Genomic DNA, 27,241 nt, shown 5'->3' on the forward strand with positions numbered 1-27,241 from the left:
CACTGATTGTGGGTTCGATATATGCCCCAAATTAAGCAAAGAGGGATTCTTTAAAGGCCCGAACAGGCTGTTCATGGATATCAGAACTACAAAAGTGATTGTGGAGGAGACAGTAACCTGGTACCAGGCCCAATCCTAGATTGATCGAGTACAATGGAACAGAAGAGAACTGGAGACAGGGACCTGCTACTCAACCTGACGTCAGGTAACTCCCTCCTAGAACCATCGTGGCTCTTGTACCCCACTGCCAGGGACTGCATTTTCTTGCCTCATGCTCATGGCATGGAATCTAGAAAAGACCATTTCATGGTCAGAGGGGACTTTCTGCCAAAGGTGACAAACTATGACATAATAGAGAGGGGAATCTGCGACCATGCCCCACTGACACTGAAAACCAGCACTGTATTAGTGGCCCACACCAGCAGAAGATGGAACATGAATATCCTAGAATACAGAATACCTGCAGAAAATCACCATCTGTGTCACATCAAAGGGACTATCTTGAACTAAAAAACCCTTAGGGACTTATTTATGAAAGACTTGCATCACACTTTTTTTGATGCTCCGGTGGCACAAGCCTCTCAATCATATCTATGAAGCGACGCAAGCCACACTGCACGGCTTTACATGGCATCATCGATATGGAGTAAGACAAAGCAGCGCAAGTCACTGCACTGTCTTTCTCTGTGTCATGGCCATTGAAATGGGTGTTCCTACACAACATCCATGGAATTTGACTCTGCCCCAGATTTACTTAATCCCATTAGCCTAGGGCAGCACCAAAACCTTATGCCTCCCCAGAGCAGGCGCAACGAAGAGAAATACTTTTTCCACCTAGTTTTTTCCTCTTTCCATGAGTGCTGCATTCGACAGCACCCATAGAAAGAGGACAACGCCCCTTGGCTTTGTTTTTGTGCAGGAAGGTGCCCCTTCCTGCACAAAAACAATCCTGCCTGCAAAGAAGGCACCCTAGCACCATGGTGCTAGGGTGCCTGCATTGGCGCTAGGCAGTAAATTGTGCACCAGCACAGGGGGAAAGGACAGGAATGCACTGTATTTTATAAATACAGTGCATTCCTGCCCTTTTACATTGGCGCAAGGCAGTGCAGCAAGAGGACTAGCGGCGCTGCTCTACCCAATTCCTCATTAATGAGGCCCTCAGTGTTCTCTCCCCAGGTTCTTAGGACGACAGGTAAAGCCATTGTCAGTGGGTCAATTATAAGAGATTCAGCAATGGCCTGAGAGGAAACAGAGGCAAAGCAAAATTATGTGGAAGTAGGGCCAGGTGAAATTTCGGAACTTTAGTGTTACTCTTGTTGTACAAATTGTGCCAAGTCACGTAATTACACCACCGTTCATAGCACAATTATAACACAAGACTGCAGGAACAATGCAAACAACTATAATGAGAGTGGCCATTGAATGACACTTGTGTTTTTGTGATGTTCTTAGTATGAAATGTGCCCTTGCACCAAAAATGGACGTGAGACCAATTTTTCTCTAAAACATAGTGGTAAATGTCATATTTGAATTTTGAGTAATTCTGCAGAATTCTGATTAATTTTCCAGAAATTGTATGAATTTACGCAAAAACAAGTAGCACACATTTTTCACACCCCCAGCTGGAAAGCAGACCACAGCAACTCACTGCATAATATCACAACATACCAACAACTGCAGTCCAGTGTAGCTTATTACAAGCCAGATATGATCGAAACTGTCTCTTCCCCTCCAAGATGGGGCATGCTCTGGATAAACTTAAAGTGAAATACTACTAACAAGTGAAGTCTGATGCTTATTCACGATGCACGTGAAGCAATTGAAGACTACATCTAGTGTCCTTTCACGTAGAGGTAGCAGGAGCCAGCTGGTCACTTACCCAGTGGAGAAACTGCAAGAGTTTGCTGTCTTCTTCTATGCATTGAGCAAACACAAGGAGATGATGGACGGAGCGCTGAAACATTTCAGACACTCACCCGCAGCCATAGATCTGGGTTAAATCCATCATCGTTCTTTAGGTAACTTCACCACCCTAGTTCAGACCCAGCCATATGCAAGTCAGTATTGACCCTATTCCTCATGGGAACAGTCCAGCCTGAACTGCCAAGCCAGGTCTTCCCTGGACCAGAAACAAGCATCCTGCATTATACACCTCTGATGGTAGCGAATGAACCAAGAATGTTACTTTTTGTAGGCCATACACCTTCCTACCAGTGGCGTAGCAAGGCCGGCACAAGTTTTGGGGGTGGATCTTACCTGTGGCTGGGGCAGGGCAGCAAATGTAAGAATTTCCTCCAGAACTCTCCCCCATGCTGTTACCTGCGGCCGTCACGGGCGGCAAACGCATGGACCGCCACAGGCAGCAATAGGTCTAGCTACGCCACTGCCTCCTACGCTCACTTTAGAACAGAGAGGCTTCTTAGACAAAGACATCACAGAAGAAGAGAAAGCTGAGGTCACCAAATCAATTAATTCCAGAATGCACAATGGAAATGTGGTTTCCTGGTTGAATTCTTGCATATTAATGCTGCCATTGTACCCCTTTTGTGTTAGGTCTTCACAAATGCAAGTACAATGGGGGTCTGAGTAAGGAATCCAACAGGGCAATCATATCCTGGACTCAAATCAAGAAAATACCAGGTCTTTTTCTATCCCCACCCATGAACCCATTTAAGAACTTTTTATTCACCTGAATGGCCTTAGTAGTAGGAATATTTGGGGACCCTCAACCCAGATTTCCATGTGGTTTTGTAAAAGGCTTCCCACAGCAAAGCAAGCGTAATTTGGGAGTTAATGACTATTCTCTTACAGTAATGGCGGTGTAGCCTCATATTCATCTACATGCCATTCCTCTGCCATGGAGGACATAGGAGAGAGGCCCTTGCTTTACATTAGAACCCCGAGGCCTGTGCCTCATCACCTCTCCTCAGCACCACAATGCCCCCTTCGCCACCTCAGGTTCAAGCGGAAGGCCAGGAGTTAGTTCTGTTCTGTACATGAGGCACTGGGGTTCTGTGAGCCTCGGTTGGATGGCCCTGGCGGTCGAAGAGCCAAGTCTTGAGCTTCTTCCTGAAGTCCTCTAGTGAAGGGGAGGTGCGTAAATGAGGGGTAGTAGTTCCAGGACTTGGAGAAGGAGCGACATCAGCAGTGGCTTCAACGGGTGAGAGGGAAGTGAGCTAGAGTGAGGGTGGAGGAGCGAAGCTCCCTGGTCCATTGGTGGAACATCAGGAGGTTGTTGATGTAAGCGACTTAGGATTTTGGAGGGGTTTGTAGGTGTGTGTGTGCGCGGAGTGTGAAGAGGGATCGTTCCTGGACGGGGAGCCAGTGGAGGGCCCTGAGGTGAGAGGAGTATGATTTATGGACTATTTCTTTGTGTGGAAAGCCTGGACTGCCAATCAATGTGCACAACATATTCTATATTTTGTGGTAATTTGAACTTCTGCTTCATAATCTATAAGGCTTCTGTTTGTGGTGATTTGTAAACGTTTGCACATTGTACATCTTTTGTGTATTACGGTAACTTGCACTATAGTTATGCGCGTTGTGTGTCTTCCGTGTGTTCTGCTATATTGCACTTCTGCTGTCTGTGCTGAAGAACATACATGTGTTAAGGGAACTTTTACTGATTATGATCCCTCCATATATGTCCTTCGTCTGTTTGTTGGAAGTTAAACATTCCTAGTGTTTGTGTTCTCCATTTTCTTTTTCTGAGAAAAGATACATTGTTGGTACTCATGCTGTTCATGTTCTGTGTCTTGGGGAGTAGGCACTGCTGCAACTCTAGCTGGACCTGTTTTGCACTTGTGAAAGTTATGGCCAGGGCCGGACTGGCCATAGCAGGCACAGGGCGTTTCCTCGGTGGACCGCCAGAGTGGGGGCCGGTTTTAGGCCCCTGGGGGGCCGTTTTTGTTACCGGAGGCCTGCACTATCGCCCCCCCTGTAACAAAACTGGGCGAAACAGGCCCTTGCAAACAGATCAGCTGCACTGCCCTCCTCCCCCCCAGGGGGCCCGGCTGAGGAGTTTGCTAGGGCTGGTTTCGGTTCCCAGTCGAGCCCTGGTTATGACTGCAAATCTGCTACTCAAACTGTACCGGACGTGTCTGGTTACCTTGCTATACCTTTCATAGGAGCAAGAGAAGCTTTCATTGGTGTTGTTCATGGTGCATTTGTTCTCTGTGTGAGAGTACTTTGCACTCCTGCTGTCTGTCCTGTTTATGATTTGTGTGGGCGCTAAAGTTGCTCTGCTGCAGCTTGCCTGTTTTCTGTGCATGTTGAGCTTGAGAAGACCTTTCCACTATCAAAATGAATGGTTTTGCCAGAGTTTGTTATACACTTACTTACAGACACCAGCTCTTACATACTGAATGTATTGCAAGTTCAGTTTTCTATCAAAGGCCCATCCTCAGGAGGTGGGCCGATGCTGTTAGCCGTCCCGTGTCAGGTGGACTGGTGGCAAGGATTTTCCAACTGCAGAACCAGCTGAGGCTTCACAAACAAACTCAGCAGTTTCTACAATTCCAAATGAGGTGGTGAGTCCACAGGTGGAGAGTCTACCGGTGCGGAGCGAATATACCGATTATTACGAGATTCCTCATCACCGCCGCACTTTAAATGAAGCCCTTAGTCAGTACTTTTCAGACGAAGAATGAAAAATCTGTAGTGATATCCCTCCACTGCTCACAAAAGCCCTGGTTACCAACTCTTTAAAAAGAGGATGATAAAAGCCCTACTAAGAAAACTCTTTCAACTTTTAAACAAGTGTGGGCGTTGGGGTTTGGGCGGCAGGGAACTCCGTCACATTTGCAGCAAGGTACCCTGTCCACCTAACTGTGAATCGCGCCCTATGTTGACTATGTAAAGATGTAATAAACCATTCTCCTACACAGAATATGCATTTTATATGCAGAATCATTTTTAACAATGTTCCAATATCTTGCCTCCCAATATTTTCCTTGAAAAATATGTTTGGTAAACTATGCAAAGTGTTGTGACACCTGGAATTGCATTGCTTATGGTATATAAAACCAAATAACTCTTAAATAAATATCTAGCCCGAAGTTGACTCACTTCAGCTACCATCTTTGCACTTTAGGATTTACCTACTTCTTAATTCAGTTCCCCACCTTGGGACCCACAAATAAAATTGTGGACAGGAATGGCAAAGTCCTTGAGGGTCGAGCACACCGCCCGATTGAGACACGTTTCCGAATGTTTCAGAAGAGGGAATATGAACAAGATGATCCGTACACTGACTGAGGACCTCGACTATTACTTGGCAACAGCCAAGATGTGTACCATCCCACTGCCTCGGGTACTCTTGCCATGGAACTGCATAATTAAATTACCACCACTGTACACTTCAAAGGAAGCTCAATATGCTTCACATCCAATTAGAGTAATTACTGGCAAGGATAGGAAGCAGTTTAGGGTGATTAAAATTAAGCAGAACACAAAAAGCTAAAACAACCATTATTGGGGTTTGAGAAACCAGATCACTTTTAATTTTTGTTGTTTTTGGGATTCTTTGCATACGTTTCATTATTTGGGCCTACACCCACTGATCTATCCAAGGAGCCTACATCTTGCACATTAGGGCAGGAAACATCATAACAACTATAATATATTCATACAATTTCTTTTACACCTCCAGCCATTAATAAATAACAGCAGAGAAAAGGGCCCTGGATTTCACCAGAGATTGCTGAGGGTCGAAATTAATTTCTACTAGACTGATGTTTTTGTTTAAGCACTATAACATTCTTTGGTGTTGTGTCTAGGCTCTTAGAATGTACTAGGGTGTCCTATTCTATTGTGTTCTGCATTCTACATTTTCACTCCCCAATACTACCCATACGCAAGTACTTTATTTTACTCAATAACTTTGTCATGTTGTTTCTGACTTTTTGAAACTTACTACTGCCTCCAGGAGTAAGGCTTGATTCTTCATCTAGTCAGTTTTCAAACAATTGCTGCACAGTTGTACCTGAGGCCATGGGGTGTCAGCAGTGGTCGAAGTGGGGAAAAAAAGTAGGGGAACTGTGGGCAGAGAATCAGAGGGCGGGAATAACTTGAAGATTGGATCAGGGGGCGGAGTTAGAGGTGTGGCCAGGATGCGCAACACATCCCAATCTTTAGTATTTGTTTGGCAGTTCACTGACCAGTTACAGCTTATGTTATTTAATTCAACCAATGGATACACCTGATTATTTAACGATTGATATGAGTTATTGACATTAAAATAAATTCACAAAGTGGGATATGTTTCTAAATACAGAATGTCCCCAATATGCTTAAAAGTGGAAGCACAAGCCATTTGTTTCCGAGCCATGGAGTTTCTGTCGTCAGCAATATACACAGAGACAATCAATTTTACGTGTGTAAATCACTGTATAGGAAATGTTACATAAGACCAAGGACTACAAGGTGTAGGAGTCACATGACAACCATACTAGTAGACAGTATAGTTTAATAGTCATTGATCTGGAGAAACACAAACTCAGAATTTAAAACTTAATACCATGATTGGGGTTCTCTTTAATAATCATAATCGATTTCTATCCAAATGAACACTTTTTGCAACATTAGGATAATCAAAGGCTTAGGGAAAAAACCATAACTCTCTAGTTTATACCTCGCAGTTTGTATGCAGCTCTTAGATGAAAGTTAATAGCTCACTGTTCTTTGTTAGGATTTTAACTTCTAAACTGCAAGTAACAAAAGCATCTCACTGACAAAAGCAGTAACCCACTGACCTATTCACATTAGGTGCACTTTGTGATGGGCATGGTACTTTTTTTTGCAGCAGGCACATTAACCCTCTGCACTACCTTTCCATGAGTCAAATCTTCCACTAGACAAAACTCCGATCTCGCTCTAGGAAGAAGTTTATTCACCGGAGTTATCATGACATTTTTATTATTGCCGAAAATTTCTGGAGGCCAGGAAGGAGGCAGCAAGTACATTTAAAACCATAATATACTTGCAAACATGATGGCCCCACCCAAAGTCAGCGCCCAGTGCGATTGCACTGCCCTAGAGCCGCCCTGCTCAAAGGTCCTGTGACCTCAGTGACAGAGTCACTGCTGCTTTCTAGGCCTGTCTGCAAGACTGGAGGTGAGCTTCAGTATGGATTGTGGTGGACAGGCCTTCAAGGTTAACCCACACTTGCCACCACTAGGGTCAAGCTGCTGGTACTAAGACACCTGGGCATCTAAAGTCTTGCGAGGCCTTCTATGGTCTAGCATGGGAATGTGCTCCCTCAGGAGAATGGTCTGGGGGACTGGTCATAAAGGCTGAACCTGGTTCCCCCAGTTCTAAATTCGGCAGCTCTGACCACAGTGCTACATCCGCTCCCTCGCTGAACACCATACTGCCCCACTGAGAGAAAATCACACTGCCTTCAACTACAATCCAATTTGACCTGCTATAAACAACTGGATGCAACTCAATTCAAATTACCCACTAGGCAAGAGCAATATGCTGCCTAAAAGAAAAAGTAACAACATCCTGGAAAAAGCAAAAACCCATAGGGTATGAAAGATTAAATAGAGCATGTGAAATGTAAGCAGGAACATCATGGTGAACTTAACGCTTTTACACTCATTATTCCGAAATCAACGAGTATTTTTGCCTGAAAAGTTAAGGACATATCTACAGGGCCCAGAAAGGACCCATTTCAATGTCCACTGCTCATATGCTTACAAAAGGTTAGCAGTATGGTTTAAAAAGACCAAATTAGTGAACACAAAGCCGCACTACACATTTTGTTTTCCAATCCTCCCATCAACGAGGTAGCAGTACCTCCAGGACTGGTGCACTTCCCCACCCGGGGAAAACAATGCTGTTAAAAGAAAGACAAGAAAACAAAAGTAGCGCTTCACTGGCAAACTCTGTAAAGTGACGCTAATGGGTTTGGGTGTGAATAAAACCAATCTGGCTACTTTAAAAACACTCGGTTTTGCTTTTAGTTATTTATTTTTATATTTTGAACCGTTTATTTCCGAGGCTGCACGTTGGAATAGAAAAATGTCAAACACGGCATTTCCAGGAAAGTGTTTTTTTTTTTTTTTGCATCTATTTCACAGGGGAACAAATGAACGACAGGAAGAAAGGGTGAGAACCATTCCTTGAGTCACGGATTCGGTAAGTGAGGAGGGGCTAGACAGAAAGAGAGGGAATAAGAGTAAGAAAGAGAGTGGGGAAGGGAGAGGGGAGCTGTTAGCATCAGAGCAGAAGTGGACACATTCATTGTCTTGTCTGGGCAGGAAGCAAGAGACGGAGACCTTTTCCTTCTCTGCTCCCTGCCCGTCCCCGAACAGCCACTAATGCCGAGCCCTCTCTGCAGGCCTTGGATATTTCTGAGGTCCAGGGACGCATGTTCAAAATAAAAAAGTAGGGGAAGAGAATGTATAGAATTAAAGAAGTAGGGGCACGCCGTGCACTGCCGATCCCGCCCACTTCAACCACTGGGTGTCAGTAATAATTGGTGGGATCCACCATGAGCAAAGTCCAGTACCAGAAAGCTGCCTTCGTATTCAAAGGCGTCGCGCCTACAAATGTGGAGGTGAGATTCTCACTCTGCAAACATAAGAAGAGTGTGTCTTCTTCACCAAGACTGCCAACATTCTTGAGAAGCCTTGGTCAGGAGCAATGTGCGCAGTTGAAAGTCTTTTGGTTAGTTTTTCACAGGGGTGTCTCCTCCGTTTGAGCTGAGGAGGGTCGCCCCACTTAAAAATGCCCCCAAATCCCCCCCCCCCCCCAAAGCCTCAAAGATGAAAAATAAAACAGTAATGAATTACCATTTTAATTCTCATCCCCTGGCCCTGACGCAGCTGCGCGTCAGGCCGGAGGCGGGCCACAGCTAAGTGACAGCAGCAGGGAGAAGGGTGGGCTGGCATTGCACTGTTTAAAGTGTGCATGTCTTTTTGTCCAGCCATCTTGCAACGGCCAGCCACACATGCACTTTGAACATCTCTAACCCAGCTGTCCTAAGACAGCTAGGTTAGAGCAAAACAAAGCATCCTGAGCGCTGTGGAGCACTGAGTGAGGCCGCTCCCACCAATCCTAGTGCTGTTCTTATGATGGGCAGGGCACCGCCAGGATTGACCAAGGGGGTACCAGTAACCGGTTCCTGTGTCGGCGAAAGAAGAGGTCCGGAGCGTGCACGTCATGTGAATTTGGTAGGTTTTTTATTTTTAAAAAAAATATTATTTTACACACGTGAGCGTGCCTGCCTCCTCCTCCCCGTTGATGCCAGCCGCCACTGGTATTTCGTAATTTCGAACCGAACCAAGTACTAAGAAAAAATACGCCTTAAGCTGTACTCGTTGCTAGCCCGCTTGCCAGTGATTGGATGATCTGCACTGTGTAGCCGGATCATTGATGAACACTGTACGGAATGGAATGTGTCTTGTTCTTGACTCTCCTCCTCCACGGTAATGGACATGTTGAGATTGTTTTACAAATCAAATGTGTGGCCCACCTGGCCAGGTCTCCTATCCCACCTGCCAACCTCATTCAGGGGGGTGCTTTTTCCTTACCTTGAACAATGCTAGCACTTCCTTGTTGTCACTTTCCATGGACCAAAGTTTCCTCCGAGCTTTTTCCTGGAGCTGCCCATTGGGACACTGAGAGGACCGTCTCAGAACGCAAAAAGACAACGATATTTCTGCATGAACAAAAGTAACAGTGAGTGATATGGACACAATGTATGAAGTCCTGATTTAGAGCTGGGTTGTAACATGCTGTTAATCTTTTTATTAGGCCTGTGTGAAATTGGAAAATTGAATTTTGTGTAATTCTACGAAAATTGCACAGATAAGAAAACATTTGCAGTATCTTGCATGAAAGTACAACAGACGTGCATAATTTGTATTTAAAAAAACAATACCAGGATATAGGATTGGTTTAAGGAGAAAATGTCTCCTGCAAGACAATATCTGCTCCTGCAGGACATGTTCTGCTGGAACCACTCTCCAGCAGAACAAAACTGTGGAAAATTCTGAGAATTATGTGAGCATAATGACAACTGTGCACAGGCTTACAGTTGGGTATGGTTCTTAATCTTGAACATGATTTACTCACTTCTTTTTATTATTTTATTAAAAATTCATCTCATTATAATCCTCTCACCTGGTCATGCTGTACTTCTTTGTCCTGAAGCCCACGCTCCTAAAACTCATTATTCTACAATTTACAATCTTGACGTTTGTAATCTACAACTAGTGACCACGAAAATCAAGGTCCTAACTCTACTCTTTATAATCCAGCTCATGGTTCTAGATTTATGAATCTACAGTAATCAATGAAAACTTTGAGACGTAAAATGCGATTTCAAACAATGTTGTCAATAGAAAATGCTGAAATCAAGATGCATGTTGCCAGCCATAGGACACCTTCTGCGGATTGCCGCCCAAACCTACTGGTGGTGGGAGATAGCGGACCTCCCTCCATCAGTCTGGAGGAAGCCGTGTGGCATCACTACTCACCCTGCTGCATCCCAACTCTGTGTAAATACTACTCTACCCCCTTCCTCTACACACAGTGACAAACAAATGCTCTGGATAGGAATAAGGCAGATTTGACTGATAAGCCATCAAGAATAGGGAGGTGGGAGCGTGACTTTGCCCAAAGGACGTCAATTAGTAGTAAGTAGAAGCCACAACTTCTTAGTCCCCCAGGTATTGCTATTGCTAAATGTGGTCTCAGTGGTCAGGACAGGAAGCCAGAGGCAGAAAGAAAACAGGAGGCAGCTGAAGTGCAAATGGGGAAAGGGAGTGAAACCTATCAACTCACAGAGTGGGGGAGATAATGGTGTGTTTCATGGGTACTCATACTCCTGGCATTAGGGAGACTCAACGTCCATGCCATGCTCCATCCCCAATGAGCAAGTGAGATGGGCACCATAATGTTCTAGCAGTCCTTCCCAAACCATAGTAAGTGGTACAAATGGGTGTTCTACAACTTCTGATAACAAATGCCAAACTCCCACACCTGGTCATCGTACAATTTATAATGCAGCTACTCTTGGTAGTAAAATCCTTCTTGCAAACGTATAACATTTGAGTTTACAATCATTTAACAATTATAGATTCTAAAATAATGGGCGAAATACAAAGTAGAAATAGTATGCATAAACATAGGGCACATTCTCAAAGTCATTCATTTTCCCCTGTGCTTTCTACAGGAACTGATGTCCAATGTCTTAAAGTGAAGTGCGCAAATGTAAGAATCTTATTTAAAAAAGCTCTTAGAAACATTATGGCTCTATTCTATCTTTGTAACCAGGTAGCACTCAGAGTGCATCTGCACAGAAAAAAACATAAAAATATGCGGATTGACTGATACCACGTTGCATAAGTGGATTCCATAATGTTTGGATCAATGCTTGTTTATTGTCTTAGTCAAGTAACACAATTGGTTCATTTCATTCTTCCCACTTCACCAAGCCAGCAGATTGATATCATATATGAATCAGCTTATTTGATTGGTCAATGTAATGCTTTGGTAATAGAATCCTATGTTTCTTTCAGTGTGAGATGAGGCGAGTACATTACCGTACCGTGACATCCCTTCAGACATCATTCCACTATAGCCTTAGTGCCCGATGTAGCGGGATCTACCGGCCATTAAAGGCTTGCTCCAGGGTAGAAGGCCCGAGCTGGAGGCTAAAGGGCAGAATGTTCTAATTTGTAAAAACAAAGGCCTCTCAGGCCCGAAGGGGTTTAAATCCCCTCAGGGTCCGAGCAACCTTTGTTCACAGCAACAGCTGTGAAATGAAAACAACATTGGAATGTAGCTCTCCGGGATTCTACTGGCCAGTAGAAGCCCGGAGCACTCCATTGTAGACAACGGAGTGCACAACATTCCAGTGTTCTAATACAACATAGATCCCGTGGTCAAGTATCCTCCTAAGACATGATGCTGGATGGCATAATTAGGATGAAGACTGTTAGACCTGTCAACCCTTTGGGTGGTCCCTCCTCATCATTATTTATTTTGTCCCACTTTTGCCTCAAACCCTGTTAGTATTTTTCCTTTTTGGGAACCACCAGACTTTTTAGTATTGATGCAGATTCAGGGAGCCATTTTATCTACCCCTGGAACTTCTGTCTGAGGGCCTGGAGCACAAAATGGAGGCCACCTGTGACATCATCAGAACCCACTGGAACCTACTAGAACCTTCTGCAACATTCTGGAACCCTGTGACAGTTGGAGGCGGTTTAGAATGTTGGGAAGCTAAAGTCAGAGTTGACAGTTGGAGTGGGCAGTTGGCACCTGACTGGTGAAGAGAGAGGAGCAGAAACCTGAAGGAGGAAGGAGTGAGGCAGCAGGGGTGGAAACTTGTGCCTGGAGTGGGGTCCATAAACCCACCCTTGATACTAGTCCCTACTGACTGAGCCCAGCCTGGAGCCCTGTGTGGGAGAAAGCAAGAAAAACCATCTTAAGGACCTGGACAGCAGGAACAGGCCTTAAAAGTAAAGAACAGCAAGTTCCTGACCTGGTTATTGGTAACTTCCTGAAGTCCAACGTTGAGAAGCCTAGAGACCTGGGGCCGGAGGTGAAGAAGCGGCGCTGACTGGAAAGCAGACGTCGTACCCGGAGCCGCCAGAGGTCGAGAGAGGGCGCCGACGGAGGTCGTGGAGAGTACCAGAGGTCGTGGAGGAAGACACCTGAGGTCGAGTGTGCGGCGTCGACGGGGGAGTGAAGTCCGCCCCCCGGAGTCGCCGGAGACGGAGGTGAAGCGTGCCGGAGGTCGGGAGTGGAGATCGCACTCCGGAGTCGCCGGAACCTGAGGAGAATCGTGCCGGAGGTCGGGAGTGGAGGTCACACTCCGGAGTCGCCGGAACCTGAGGAAAGGAGCATCGGAGGTCGGGAGTGGAGATCGCACTCCGGAGCCGCCGGAAGTCGACATCGAGCCGAGACTGCCCGACGTCATTGAACCGGAGGTCGACATCGAGCCGAGGCCGCCGACGTCGAATCGGAACCGCCTACCGACGTCGTCAAGAACTGACATTGCGCCGAGGCCGCCGACATCGAACCGGAGCCGCCTCACGGCGTCGACACGACTCCAGCGGCGTCGGAACTTCATAAGAAGGGCAGTAAGTGGAATAGAGGGCGCCTAAGGCCCTGTGGAGCCCTAAGAGACCATCCTAGGGGCTGGAGAGGTGCTGGAACCAGCTTGATTGTGCCAGGGGTGAGCTGAGACTAAAACAGAGGGGTTGTGAAGTGTGGGAGAGCCGGATCCCTAGATTCCCCCTTGATCTACCTCAGTTAGGCCTCAGCCTTGTCCAAGACAGGGAGTATACCCCTTAGGCCATCCAAATCTCTACAAGCTGGGATTGGGTCAAATCATCCCATAGTACCTCAGGAATGTGAACTGATTTTCAAGTGTCACTGTTGGTTTTTATTATTTGTTGAGAGCACTGTATTTATGATATTCATCCTATTTATTGCCTCACAGTATTTATTGTTTCACAGTATTTATTGTCGCACAGTATTTATTGCCTCGCAGTATTTATTGCCTCGTAATATTTAACTGCCTGTTATGTAATGCACTTATATTTATGCCTTGATTATTTATGATCTACCTTATTTATTGAATCGTTAAGGAAGTATTTATTTGACGTACCCTTCCACAGGAAAAGCCTTGTGTACTGTGATTGTATCATTATTTATTTAATCAGCAACTAAGAGAAAAGAAGATAAAGAGATATATTTTCAGTATAATTTTTAAGGTGTAGTGTCGTTTTTGGAACGGATGAACGCATGGTTATTGTGAGGGTGTGTCGTATGCTTAACACGGTGCCTTCCTTACCGCTCGAGCCAAGCTACCACAGTGTGTCTGGGAGAACACCACCACCCTTCCGGTGTGGGAGTGTGTTTTTCTAACATGATTGGTGTTCAGTGGTGGGATTGAGCTGTGCCTACGTACACTCGACAATAACTGTGGGTAGTCCATAGGCCTACACCGGGAGTTTTCTCAAAGCGGCCTTCCTAATTGTGAGTTTTTGTTTTTCCAAATTTACTCTGGTGGTGGGAGGAGGTATTATCAAAGGTACCCCCCTGCATAGCTTCTGTAAAAACCTGTCCTCTGACCTGAGTGGGCAAAATGGAGTTTGTATTGGAGAATTTAGAGATGTACACCGTGGCCCAACTCAGGGAGTTTTGTCAGCGGGAGGGGGTGTATTGTCCCCCAGGAGCAAAGAAGGGTGCACTCCAAACCAGCTTGAGGGCTTGGGGGGAGGCACGACGGGAAAGCAAGGCTGAGGAGGAGGACAGGGATAGAGAGCCCGACAGTGAGGGAGCTGGTTTGTACCAACCTGAGGTGGGGAACCTGCCAGAGGGGCCCAGGACACTTTCCAGGAAGGGCAGCAGTGCCTCTAGCGGTGGCTTGTCTGAAGTGGAGTTAACGGACCGGAGAGAGAAAAGACAGCTCACATGGGACTTAGCAAGGCTGGAGAAAGAGAAGGAGGAACAGAGGATGGCTCACGAGTTAAGGCTGAAAGAGATAGATCTTCAGATCCTAAGAGTTAGGGCACACCCTGTTCCTAATGGTGGCAGCGAAGAAAGAGAGTTCACCAGGGAACCCAAACCCTACTTGCCAAAGGACATAGTAGCTAGCTATGGGGCGGGTGACGATATCGCCAAGTGGCTAGCGGCCTATGAGGTCTCGTTAAGGGCCCATGGGGTTCCAGAGAGGTACTGGGGAGGGGGATTGTACAAGTACATGCCTCCAGCTGGTAGGGATGCATTATTGGCCCTAGAGCAGGATGAGCAGACCCACTACCCCACCATGAAAGTGGCGCTCATAAGAAAGTTTGGACTAACACCCGAAAAGTACAGACAGAAGTTCCGGGGTAGTCACAAACTGGGCACACAGAATTGGGTGGACTTCCTGGACTATGCAAAGAAGGCACTAGAGGGTTGGATACAGGGCAGTGAAGTGAGGAACTACGAGGGGTTGTTTGATTTAGTACTGAAGGAACACCTGCTCGAAAAATGTTTCCCTGAACTGCGTCAACACCTGGTGGATAGCAAGCTGACCAATCCCCGGAAGCTTGCTGAGGAGGCGGACATTTGGGCTAGTACCCGGGTGTCCACAAGGGGGACTGGAGGGGATACTCAAAAGGCCGGACAGGGCGCCCCCCAGAAGAAAGAGGGAGGGGAAAAGAAAAAGGAGTTCTCCAAAGGCCCCCAAAATAATTTCCAAGGAAAGGGAACAGGATTCACCCCTATGGCTAACCCACCCAGAAACCCTAATCCTGGCCAGAGTCAGCAGCCAAGGGTTGTCCATTGCTTCGAGTGCGGTGGCGTCGGACACTATAAGGGAGATGCGAAGTGCCCGAAAAGACCACCCCCTCCCATTGGAGGAAAGGCCCCCGGAGTAGCTAGTGCAGTGCTCGGGGAGGAGATGCCCTTAACTAAGGGAAGGGAGTGGGCGGGTGTCACTTTAGTGTCCCTGGGAGAACGGGAGATGGTTCCTAAGATCCAGGTGCCCGCAAATACCGTAAAGTATGGGCAGTGGGTCACCATCAACGGCCAAAGAGGGGAGGCTCTGAGAGACACAGGAGCCAGTATGACTATGGTACGTAGCCAACTGGTGTCTCCAGAGCAGGTAATTCCCGATGTACTCCACCCAGCCGCGATGGCTGACGGCAGAACAGGCCACTATCCGGTGGCCGAGGTTCCCTTTGAATGGGAGGGGGTTCCAGGTTCACTTCGAGTTGCCGTAAGCCCTGCCGTGCCGTGCCAGTCGATTGTCTACTGGGGAATGACATGGAGCACAACGCTTGGAAGGAGGTGGAATACCGGACTCATGCCGAGATGCTGGGTACACCTGACTGGGCCTGTGTTAGCACAAGGTCCGCGACTGCCCGGAGAGGGAGTTCGTTTCGGCTGGAGCCTGGAACAAAGGCCCAGCCAGCTGCCAGTCAAGGGAAGAACCGAGGACAGGAGGAGCCTGCCTCGGCGTCCGCCCCTCGTAGGACGGATAGGCCACCGGAGGTGGTGGACCAGGAGTCCGTGGTGGGGGATGTTACCAAACTGGAGGACCTACCCATCCCGGCCGAGTGGCACGTGGAGGGAGGCCCGTCCAGGGAGGAATTCTGCCAGGGCCAGAGGGAGTGCCCTACCCTTGAGGGACTGAGGCGACAGGCCGAAGCCCAGGCAGCAGGGAACGTTGAAGGGAACTACAGTGTTTACTGGGAGGATAGCCTCCTCTACAGTGAACCCAAGGCACCCCTACATGGATCGTCACGAGCCTTGGTAGTCCCTCAACGGTATCGAGCCTTCCTACTGGAGTTGGCTCACGAGATCCCATTGGCAGGACACCTGGGGCAAGACAAGACCTTCGCCCGTCTTGTCCCACACTTTTATTGGCCTCAAATGAAAGTGTCGTACGATACCTACTGCCGGACATGTGTGTCTTGCCAAGCCAGTGGGAAAACAGGGGTGAAGCTGAAAGCTCCCCTGGAACCACTTCCTGTCGTTAGCACCCCCTTTGAAAGGGTGGGCATCGACATTGTGGGTCCGTTAGATCCACCTACTACAGCTGGCCACAGGTTTATCCTGGTTCTGGTGGATCATGCCACACGGTACCCAGAGGCAATACCTCTGAGGACCATAACAGCACCTGTTGTGGCTAGGGCCCTGATGGGAATCTTTACCCGAGTGGGTTTTCCCAAGGAAGTTGTGTCCGACAGGGGGACCAACTTCATGTCAGCGTACATGCGGGCAATGTGGAAGGAGTGTGGAGTGACCTACCGGTTCACAACTCCTTACCACCCCCAGACCAATGGTCTGGTGGAGAGGTTTAACAAAACCTTGAAAGGCATGATCAGAAGTCTGCCTGAAAGCCTGCGGAGGAAATGGGACGTCCTCCTACCCTGTCTACTCTTTTCCTACAGGGAAGTGCCACAGAAGGGAGTGGGCTTCAGCCCCTTCGAGCTTTTGTATGGGCACCCTGTGCGTGGACCTCTCAGCCTGGTGAGAGACGGATGGGAAAGAACTCCCAGAAAGCTTCCCCAGGACGTGGTGAACTACATGCTGGCCTTCCGGAGCCAAATGGCTAAGTTGTGGAAGCAAGCTTCTGACAACTTGGAGGCCAGCCAAGCAGTGATGAAGGCGTGGTATGACCACAATGCTCACCCGGTGGAGTTGGAGCCTGGCCAGAAGGTGTGGGTGATCGAACCAGGAGAGCTTAGCGCCCTCCAGGATCGCTGGTCAGGACCCTTTGAGGTATTGGAGAAGAAGGGTAAGGCTACCTATTTGGTGGACCTTAAAACCCCTCGTCAGCCCCTACGGGTGCTGCACGCCAACCGCCTCAAACCCCACCACGAGAGGCCCGAAGTCATCTTGATGATGGTGACTGACGGAGGAGAGGACGTGGAAAGCGAGCCTCTCCCCGATTTGTTTGCGTCTCAAGAGAAGGATGGGTCGGTGGAGGGAGTGATTCTCTCCCCATCTCTAACTCCTGAACAGCAGGAGGACTGCCGCCAGGTCCTGGGACAGTACTCTTCGTTGTTCTCCCTTGTTCCGGGTAGGACTCACCTGTGCGTCCGTGATGTGGACACAGGAGACAGCCCACCTGTGAAGTCCAAGATCTACCGGATGTCAGACAAGGTGAAGGCCAGCATTCACGGTGAAGTCACTAAGATGCTGGAGCTAGGAGTGATCGAACCTTCTAGCAGCCCCTGGTCCAGTCCGGTGGTACTAGTACCAAAAGCTGCACCACCGGGTGCCCAACCGGAACTGAGGTTCTGTGTGGACTACCGGGGACTGAATTCAGTAACCAGAACTGATGCTCATCCGATCCCCAGGGCGGATGAATTGATTGACCGGCTGGGAGCTGCCCAATATCTAAGTACCTTTGACCTTACTTCTGGGTACTGGCAGATCTCTTTGACTGATGGAGCAAGGGAAAGGTCAGCCTTCTCCACGCCCAATGGCCACTACCAGTTCTGTGTGATGCCCTTTGGGCTCAAGAACGCACCTGCCACGTTTCAGCGCCTGGTAAACCAGATCCTCAACGGAATGGAGAGTTTCTCTGCTGCTTATCTGGATGACATAGCCGTCTTCAGTAACAGCTGGGAGGATCACTTGCGTCACCTGCAAGCTGTTCTCCAGGCCCTTAGACAAGCTGGATTGACGATCAAGGCCAGCAAGTGCCAGATCGGGCAGGGGTCGGTAGTGTACCTTGGACACTTGGTGGGTAGGGGAGCGGTGCAACCCCTCCAGGCGAAGATCGAGGCCATCATGGCCTGGGAACCCCCCAAGACTCAGACTGAGGTCCGAGCATTTTTGGGCCTCACCGGATACTACCGCCGCTTCGTGAAGGGGTACGGTACCATTGTAGCCCCCCTCACGGAGCTCACGTCCAAGAAACAACCTCGACGGGTAGTCTGGACGGAGGCTTGTCAGCAGGCCTTTGTGAAGCTGAAGCAAGCCATGTGCGAGGCCCCGGTCTTAAGGGCCCCAGACTTTTCCAAGGAGTTCATTGTCCAGACAGATGCATCGGAACATGGCATTGGGGCAGTATTATCGCAACTCAATGAAGAGGGTCTGGATCAACCCGTGGTCTTCCTATCCCGGAGACTACTTCCCAGGGAACAAAAGTGGAGTGCAATAGAGCGTGAAGCCTTTGCAGTGGTATGGGCTCTGAAGAAGTTGCGGCCATACCTGTTTGGCTCGCACTTCCTGGTTCAGACCGACCACAGACCCCTTCGTTGGCTGATGCAGATGAAGGGGGAGAATCCCAAGTTGTTGAGGTGGTCTATTTCCCTACAGGGAATGGACTTTCAGGTGGAACATCGGCCTGGAGTGGACCACGCCAATGCAGACGGTCTCTCAAGGTATTTCCGCCTTAGTGATGAGAACTCCCAAGGAGTTGGGTAGCTCTCCCCACTTTCAGCTGGGGGGGACGCGTGTTAGACCTGTCAGCCCTTTGGGTGGTCCCTCCTCATCATTATTAATTTTGTCCCACTTTTGCCTCAAACCCTGTTAGTATTTTTCCTTTTTGGGAACCACCAGACTTTTTAGTATTGATGCAGATTCAGGGAGCCATTTTATCTACCCCTGGAACTTCTGTCTGAGGGCCTGGAGCACAAAATGGAGGCCACCTGTGACATCATCAGAACCCACTGGAACCTACTAGAACCTTCTGCAACATTCTGGAACCCTGTGACAGTTGGAGGCGGTTTAGAATGTTGGGAAGCTAAAGTCAGAGTTGACAGTTGGAGTGGGCAGTTGGCACCTGACTGGTGAAGAGAGAGGAGCAGAAACCTGAAGGAGGAAGGAGTGAGGCAGCAGGGGTGGAAACTTGTGCCTGGAGTGGGGTCCATAAACCCACCCATGATACTAGTCCCTACTGACTGAGCCCAGCCTGGAGCCCTGTGTGGGAGAAAGCAAGAAAAACCATCTTAAGGACCTGGACAGCAGGAACAGGCCTTAAAAGTAAAGAACAGCAAGTTCCTGACCTGGTTATTGGTAACTTCCTGAAGTCCAACGTTGAGAAGCCTAGAGACCTGGGGCCGGAGGTGAAGAAGCGGCGCTGACTGGAAAGCAGACGTCGTACCCGGAGCCGCCAGAGGTCGAGAGAGGGCGCCGACGGAGGTCGTGGAGAGTACCAGAGGTCGTGGAGGAAGACACCTGAGGTCGAGTGTGCAGCGTCGACGGGGGAGTGAAGTCCGCCCCCCGGAGTCGCCGGAGACCGAGGTGAAGCGTGCCGGAGGTCGGGAGTGGAGATCGCACTCCGGAGTCGCCGGAACCTGAGGAAAGGAGCATCGGAGGTCGGGAGTGGAGATCGCACTCCGGAGCCGCCGGAAGTCGACATCGAGCCGAGGCCGCCCGACGTCATCGAACCGGAGCTGCCCGAAGTCGACATCGAGCCAAGACTGCCCGACGTCATTGAACCGGAGGTCGACATCGAGCCGAGGCCGCCGACGTCGAATCGGAACCGCCTACCGACGTCGTCAAGAACTGACATTGCGCCGAGGCCGCCGACATCGAACCGGAGCCGCCTCGCGGCGTCGACACGACTCCAGCGGTGTCGGAACTTCATAAGAAGGGCAGTAAGTGGAATAGAGGGCGCCTAAGGCCCTGTGGAGCCCTAAGAGACCATCCTAGGGGCTGGAGAGGTGCTGGAACCAGCTTGATTGTGCCAGGGGTGAGCTGAGACTAAAACAGAGGGGTTGTGAAGTGTGGGAGAGCCAGATCCCTAGATTCCCCCTTGATCTACCTCAGTTAGGCCTCAGCCTTGTCCAAGACAGGGAGTATACCCCTTAGGCCATCCAAATCTCTACAAGCTGGGATTGGGTCAAATCATCCCATAGTACCTCAGGAATGTGAACTGATTTTCAAGTGTCACTGTTGGCTTTTATTATTTGTTGAGAGCACTGTATTTATGGTATTCATCCTATTTATTGCCTCACAGTATTTATTGTTTCACAGTATTTATTGTCGCACAGTATTTATTGCCTCGCAGTATTTATTGCCTCATAATATTTAACTGCCTGTTATGTAATGCACTTATATTTATGCCTTGATTATTTATGATCTACCTTATTTATTGAATCGTTAAGGAAGTATTTATTTGACGTACCCTTCCACAGGAAAAGCCTTGTGTACTGTGATTGTATTATTATTTATTTAATCAGCAACTAAGAGAAAAGAAGATAAAGAGATATATTTTCAGTATAATTTTTAAGGTGTAGTGTCGTTTTTGGAACGGATGAACGCATGGTTATTGTGAGGGTGTGTCGTATGCTTAACACTGTGCCTTCCTTACCGCTCGAGCCAAGCTACCACAGTGTGTCTGGGAGAACACCACCACCCTTCCGGTGTGGGAGTGTGTTTTTCTAACAAAGACAAAAATTAATTTTTGCACTGGGCTATTATTTCACAATGGTGTGACCAACTGGTGTCACTGACCCACAAATATTTCCCTGTTCCCAAAAGTGGCAGGATCAAGGGTCTGGAAATTCTGAATTACAATATATCTGCAAAGCTGAAGTACTTGATGCATGCAGGCAATGGGAGTGTTCAAAGCATCACCTCTTCTTATGCACTAAAAGGCGGGACTTACAAAGGAAATTTACCGGTACCTGAATAAATATTCAACATAAATAAGAGGAATATGTCCGACCAAGGTGCAGGTAGGGTTATAATTAGGATATTTGGAATATCAATGGTAACTCACCTGTTGGAAATCCCTCTCCTACAGCCAATGAGACAGAGTCTGTGCTAACAGGGCTTTCCACTGAAGAAGATTCTGGGCCCATGGGCTCGGGATGACCTATGGAGACACAAAGGGACATCTCAAGAACATCTGCTCCAAGAGGCAATTTAGAAAACAGACTTCATCAGTGTTACATGCCCTACTAAAATGTTTGCACATTAATGCATAAACGCCTCCAATTTGTAAAAGATAAAAAAGAAATTAGTTTAAAAAAACTTAAGCAATGCTGTATAGTTATGGGCTGATAAACAAAGAGACTGTAAGTACCATTAGGCCATGTCTTTTTTCAGTGTTTTGCTTGCATAGACACAAGCCTCTTCTATGGGCTAACGGCTAGAGCATCTAGAGCGGTCGACTTCGAAGCTGGGAACCGATTTCGAGTCTCGGCAGGGATGCTCACTTAATCTCCCTGTGTCTAACAAAATGAATGTGTTCATCTGTAACACAACTGGTGCTCATGTAAAGCGCTCTGATACCTTCGGGTCGAGTTTGTGCTATATAAAAAAAAATATATCCAAACTATTTAAAAAAAAATACCAATCACATCAGCATACTATCCTCCTTTGAAGCCATATCTGGCTTAATGACCAGCTCGGGTACCCTATGAAAATATATCTGGCGTTTTATCGATCACCTTCACTGTATTCAGGACATTCTTGGTGTCCAAAGCCTTACCCAAAACATGCATGATGTTCGGCCAGCAACCGCTATTGACACACTCGGCATACTTCCAATGCAGGGGTGATATGGGATAAAATTTATATTTTTATTATGGGATGGACATTAGGTTATATTGCATGGGAGCCTGTAATCCCTGTGTAAAAGTCTCTTTAATTTTCTTATTACAGTCAAGTTGTGACATCTGTAGTCCCCTTCAATAACGAAAAGAAGGAGCTGCTCAACTGTAATAACCCATTACATTTGAGTTGTGACTAGATAATAACTGTGGCCAGAGCGAGGAGCCAGGGTGAAAGGCAGGTCAAAGAGCACATTTACAGGTGCAGTGTAACTAATGGAAAGGAGAACTAGCTTTTCATTCTTTTGATCTGCTTTTCTAAAAATGAACAGTGATCAGCCGGAAAGGAGACATTTAAAGTAACGTTTAAAGTTGTACACATTCTGGTATGCAGTTTTCTAAATACGATTTTTGATAAACTGATTCTAATCGCTTTTTTGAACAAATAAGTAACTGCATTTTGGTGCCTAATTTCCCACTTTAGACTCTTTTATTCTTCATGTCTGTAACTATTCTATCTATTTCATATGTAAGAGGAAGACACAAAAGACGTAAGCAGTTGGTGGGAAAGGCGATGGTGTCACCATGCATCATAAGGAATAAAATACCCCCTGCCGTATGTTAAAAGGATATTGCACTTCATCTTGGAGTTCTATAACCTTGTAAAGGTTCTAGTTCTTTCCTAATTTTTCTGACTCTTATTTTCCTTGCAGAGCCGGGTCACTCCACAGAGTAGCCGTGCGCTTTAGAAATCCCATAATTCATTCATTCTTTCATTCATAAAAGAGCACAGCCTCTGGTCTTTCTCTTCTATTTGGTCACAGAAACTCCTCGGTGACTTGCACTTGCAACATCCTTATAATGCATGGCAGGGGGTACTGTTAAATTGGGACTGAGGAAGCAGGCAGAACAGTGGGTGGGTGTGTCTGAAATTGAAATAGTGAGGCTTGGCACAAGGTATGCTGTGGAGTGAGGCCTAGGGCGCCATGTATGTTGATGCTATGACAGGCGGATAAGACACCGGGTTTGTTATTGGGGAGAACAATAGGTATGTTCTAGATGATGGCAGTGAAATATAAATAGGTTTGGATGTTGAGGAATGTGAAGGGTGCTAGGACACCACATTTGTTTCTGGTGGTGGGAAGTGACCGTATGTGGTAGGGCACTAGGGATGTTATGGACAAGAGCGAGGAGGGGCATGGAGTAGGGTACCCAGTAGGTTTTAGCTGGAAGACAGGGCAGAAACCTTATGTTTTGGATGATGGAAATGGGGACACAGGTCTGGACACCAGCTTTTGGGTTTGGGGGAAGCAAATATGGGGCAGAAGACCTCATATGATTTGGATGAGGGTGGATGCAGCAGGGGTGACACCAGGAGTATTTTGGATAAGAGTGCTGGGATGTCACAGGACTCAGTGTTTCCTTTGGCTGTAGATGAAGCAGTTATGAGGTTGGACTCAAATATGTTTTGACCATGGCAAAGTGAGGTGCGGTAGGTCAGCAGGGGCCCTTCTAGGTATAGACTGCACTTTCCTTGTGTGCGGCACGGCACACCTTCAAACAGGTGCGCCGTGCACAAACAGGAAAAGTGCACCTTATTAAGTTGAATGCGCCAAGAACTAGTGCTGCCCTGGGGCAGCAAAACCATGTGAAATATGGAGCGACTGGTTCAAAGCCTCTCTGTGTTTCACTGCGCAGGTGGCACCTGCCTGCACTTTAAAGAGGGGTGAGTGATCCACTTGCCTGCAGGTGCAGTGAGTGCACCCTCCAGCACAAAATTGCCTGGGGGTCTATAGAACCCTGTTCATCATCTCCATAGGGCTGCCATCAGGCTCAGTGAGACGCAAAAATGTGGTGCACTGTCAGTGCGCCTCTCGAAAGCTTCTGCACCAGAGTCCATATTTAATCACGGGTGCAGAGGTAAAGAGATCTCCTCATTTGCATGAGGCCATGCCCCTGTGCAAATGAGGGAATGCACTCGAGAGAGCGCTAGCACTCTGCGCCAGAGCTACCTGGATTACAGAATGGGCTGCACAAGCGTCTGTGGCCCCTTCTGAAATACCAAAGTGCCACGGGGCACACCAATCAGGCACAAACGCCCATTGTTCCCCAAGAACAGTTCTGTAATATGGGCGCAGCTATGTTTTTGATAGTGGGGAGGAGGAGGTGTGGTGGGACACCAGGGGCCGTATTACACTTTGGTATCACAGAAGGGGCGCCAGACACTTGTGCGGCCCCTTCTGTAATACTGAAAGCGCTGGCGCACAGACAGCGCTTTCTCAAGAAGGCGTTCCCTCATTTGCATGTGTGTGTGCCCCATGCAAATGAGGGAATCCTTTTGCCTCTGCACCCGCACCTTATACACACATTGGACGCAGAGGCAAAAAAGCTCTAAGGAGGCGCACTGTCAGTGCTTCCCCTGATAGCAGCCCTCTGGAGGGGGAAAATGGGGTCCTATGGACACCCAAGACATCACCTTGCAGGTGGGTGCAGTCACTCACTGCACCCGCCTGCAAGGGGATCTTTAAATCCCCTTTAAAAGTGCAGGCGGGTTGTCGCCTGCACAGTGAAACACGGAGCGGCTGCTTCAAAGCCACTCCGTATTTCACTTGAATGCGCTGCCCCCAGGGCAGCACAAGTCCGCGGCTGCCCGAGGGGCAGTGCATTCTATGGGATAGGGCACACCTTCTCTGTTTGTGCCCGACACACCTGTTTTAAGGTGTGCCAGGGCACAAACAGGGAAAGTGCGCCCCATACATAGTAGGGTCCCAGGTATATTTTTGGTAATGGGATGGGGTGCACCAGGTTTACTTTGTTGAAAGTAACAGGGGACATGAAGTAGGACACATTATATCTCTAAGGGGATGTGGAGGAAGAGTAGGGCATAATGCAATGTTTTGGTGAGATGGGGTGCGCACGTAGGTTGGGACACCATTAATATTTTGGAGGGAGGTATTAAAAACAGGTATGTTCTGAATGAGTGTAAGGGAGACAAGGAGTAGGAAATCAGGTGCCTTTTGGCCGGTGAATAAAACAGTATGTTTTGGATTAAGCGATCAGAGACAGGGCAGATAATTCACAAGGTAGGTTTGGTTAGTCAAGGATATGACAGCTAGCCTTTTTACCTTTTTGCTTATTTTAATCTGGATAGCTCCAACAGGCTCACACAAAATAATTAGAAGATACCTACGAATGAAACTGTTACTTGACTAGTAGCGTCTCGATGAGCCAGGTATGATTTAACTGGGCATGTCGAAAATATTTATTTTTATCATAAACTTATGTGATGCAATAACCCGTATCCATCCATATGCGTCTCGTGGCCTGCCCCGTCCTGCCCTAAAAACCATAAGCAATGTCCTGCTCCTGTTGATCCACAAATACCTGGGTCCATCGGCGTAGCATGGGCTGCCACTGCCAGCACCCGGGGCAAGACAAGTATCCTTCCACTTTTCTTTAAATAATTTGCTCCAGTATTAAAATGTTGCGCCCCTAAGAATTTTGCACCCGGGGCGACTGCCCTTGTGGCCCGCCCATGATATGCCACTGCCTGGGTCACAGTTTCAGCATTCCAAAAGAAACCGAAAAGCCCTGACGTCTGTAAACCTCACCTGTTGTTCTGCCTCTCGAATACTGATACAAGATGTGAGAATGTGAGTGTGCATGCATGAGCAGGGTGAACCTTGTACTGAACATCAATAAAGGCCTGCATGGCACTCCAAAGGTCTTTATCCTCATGGCTGGTAGGATCGGCAATCGTGTCATTTTATCAAGTTGTCTCCAAGGCTGGTGCGGCACTTTATGTACTATGTACTGTGAGGGCTGCACTAATGTAGTGAATATTACCCTTTATCAGATCACACCTGTGTATACAAAAGAGCACACAACCTCACTGCGAATTTTAAAGAACATTAGAATACAATACAATAGACAAAGGGCTCCTTAAAATAAGTCTTTTTTCTGTTGATACGAGTACGTTTGTTCCTGTATCTCGTTTCTCGAGCTAGATTATATTCACTACTTATCTCCCTCTGATCGCTGTAGAGATGAGGCGTGCACTGCCTTCCTGGGGCGAGGGGAGCCGTGACAAGTGGCTAGCCTCCAAACTTGTGTGCAAGAAAACTTAATGAACTGTGTGGCATCCAAAAAGTCCCCACAATAAATTCTGTGTGATAATCAAGCATGCGGCAGATGTGGGGAACCCAGGACGGGTTCTGAACTGCAATATTCGTGAAATCTCAAGAACATTTGCCTGCTGTAACTTGCTTACAGCTCATTTATAGGTTTATCATTTTATAATGTTTCAGCATATAGAGAGTACAAAAAGTACAAATAGTTAAAAATATGACCCACTTTCAGATAGATCAATAGAATCATCGTCCAACTAATAATACAACTCCCATAGTAGAATCCATTCCAATGTATACTTCCTAATGCACTACAAAGGTCTTAAAAAGATAAAGGATGGATACAAATACAAATAATACAACTCTAAAAAAATCTGGCGACACAGGCTACATGAAAAGCAGAGGAAGTAATGAGATTATGCAGAGCACGCGCTGGGCTAACTTGCTGTTGCTCTTCTCTCGCTCAAACCAGATATAAAACTTCAGACAGTCACACTATGGCTCTTATTTGGGGGAATTTGGTGTAGGGCAGCGCAGCAAGTCTTCTTGCTGTGTTGTCCTGCGCCAAAGTGAGATGCTATACAGTGCATTCCTGTCCTTTCCCCCTGCGCTGGCGCCATTTCAGCAGCCAAATGCCAACACAGGCACCCTTCCACCCTGGTGCACGGGTGCCAATGTGGTCAGTAGGATTGTTTTTGTGCAGGTTCCTGCACAAAAACAATTCTAAGGGGTGTTTTCCTCTTTCTTTGTGTGCTACAGAATGAGGCACACATAGAAAGAGAAAAAAACCGAGGAGAAATAAAGATATTTCTCCTTGTTAAGCCTCACCTCAGGAGAGGTAAGGATTTGGCGAATCCCCAGGATTACATGATCTGCAGAGTCAAAATCCATGGATGCTGTGTGGGAAAACCCACCGCAACGCCCATGGAATGCCTCCCAAGCACAAAGTAAGGCAACGCAGCAATTGTGCCGCTGTGCCTTACTCCATATTAATAAGGCCATCCAAAGCTATGCATAGTGGCTTTGCGTGGCCTAATAGATATGATTTAGTAATCTGCGCCGCCAGAGCGTCACAAAAAAGGGACTCTGGCAGCGCAGGGAGCTCGTAAATAAGGTCATAAGGCAAACATTTACGGGGATTTT

The 27,241-nt window shown here is 47.6% G+C and overlaps 1 protein-coding gene across 5 annotated transcripts in view; it reads right to left on the bottom strand.

Annotated features, from left to right (window-relative positions):
- The window catches only part of SH3TC2 (SH3 domain and tetratricopeptide repeats 2), a 257,065-nt gene that overhangs the window by 104,518 nt on the left and 125,306 nt on the right, over nucleotides 1-27,241 (bottom strand). For all 5 annotated transcript variants that reach the window (XM_085618160.1, XM_085618159.1, XM_085618157.1 and 2 more), the window contains exons 3-4: nucleotides 21,197-21,292; nucleotides 9,540-9,667 (exon numbers count right to left, since the gene is read on the bottom strand). In XM_085618160.1, coding sequence (XP_085474286.1) covers nucleotides 9,540-9,667; nucleotides 21,197-21,292 — 224 coding nt within the window. The remainder of the gene's footprint in view (nucleotides 1-9,539; nucleotides 9,668-21,196; nucleotides 21,293-27,241) is intronic.

The sequence above is a fragment of the Triturus cristatus genome, chromosome 7 (genome assembly GCF_964204655.1).
Source record: "Triturus cristatus chromosome 7, aTriCri1.1, whole genome shotgun sequence".
Taxonomy (NCBI): Eukaryota; Metazoa; Chordata; class Amphibia; order Caudata; family Salamandridae; genus Triturus; species Triturus cristatus.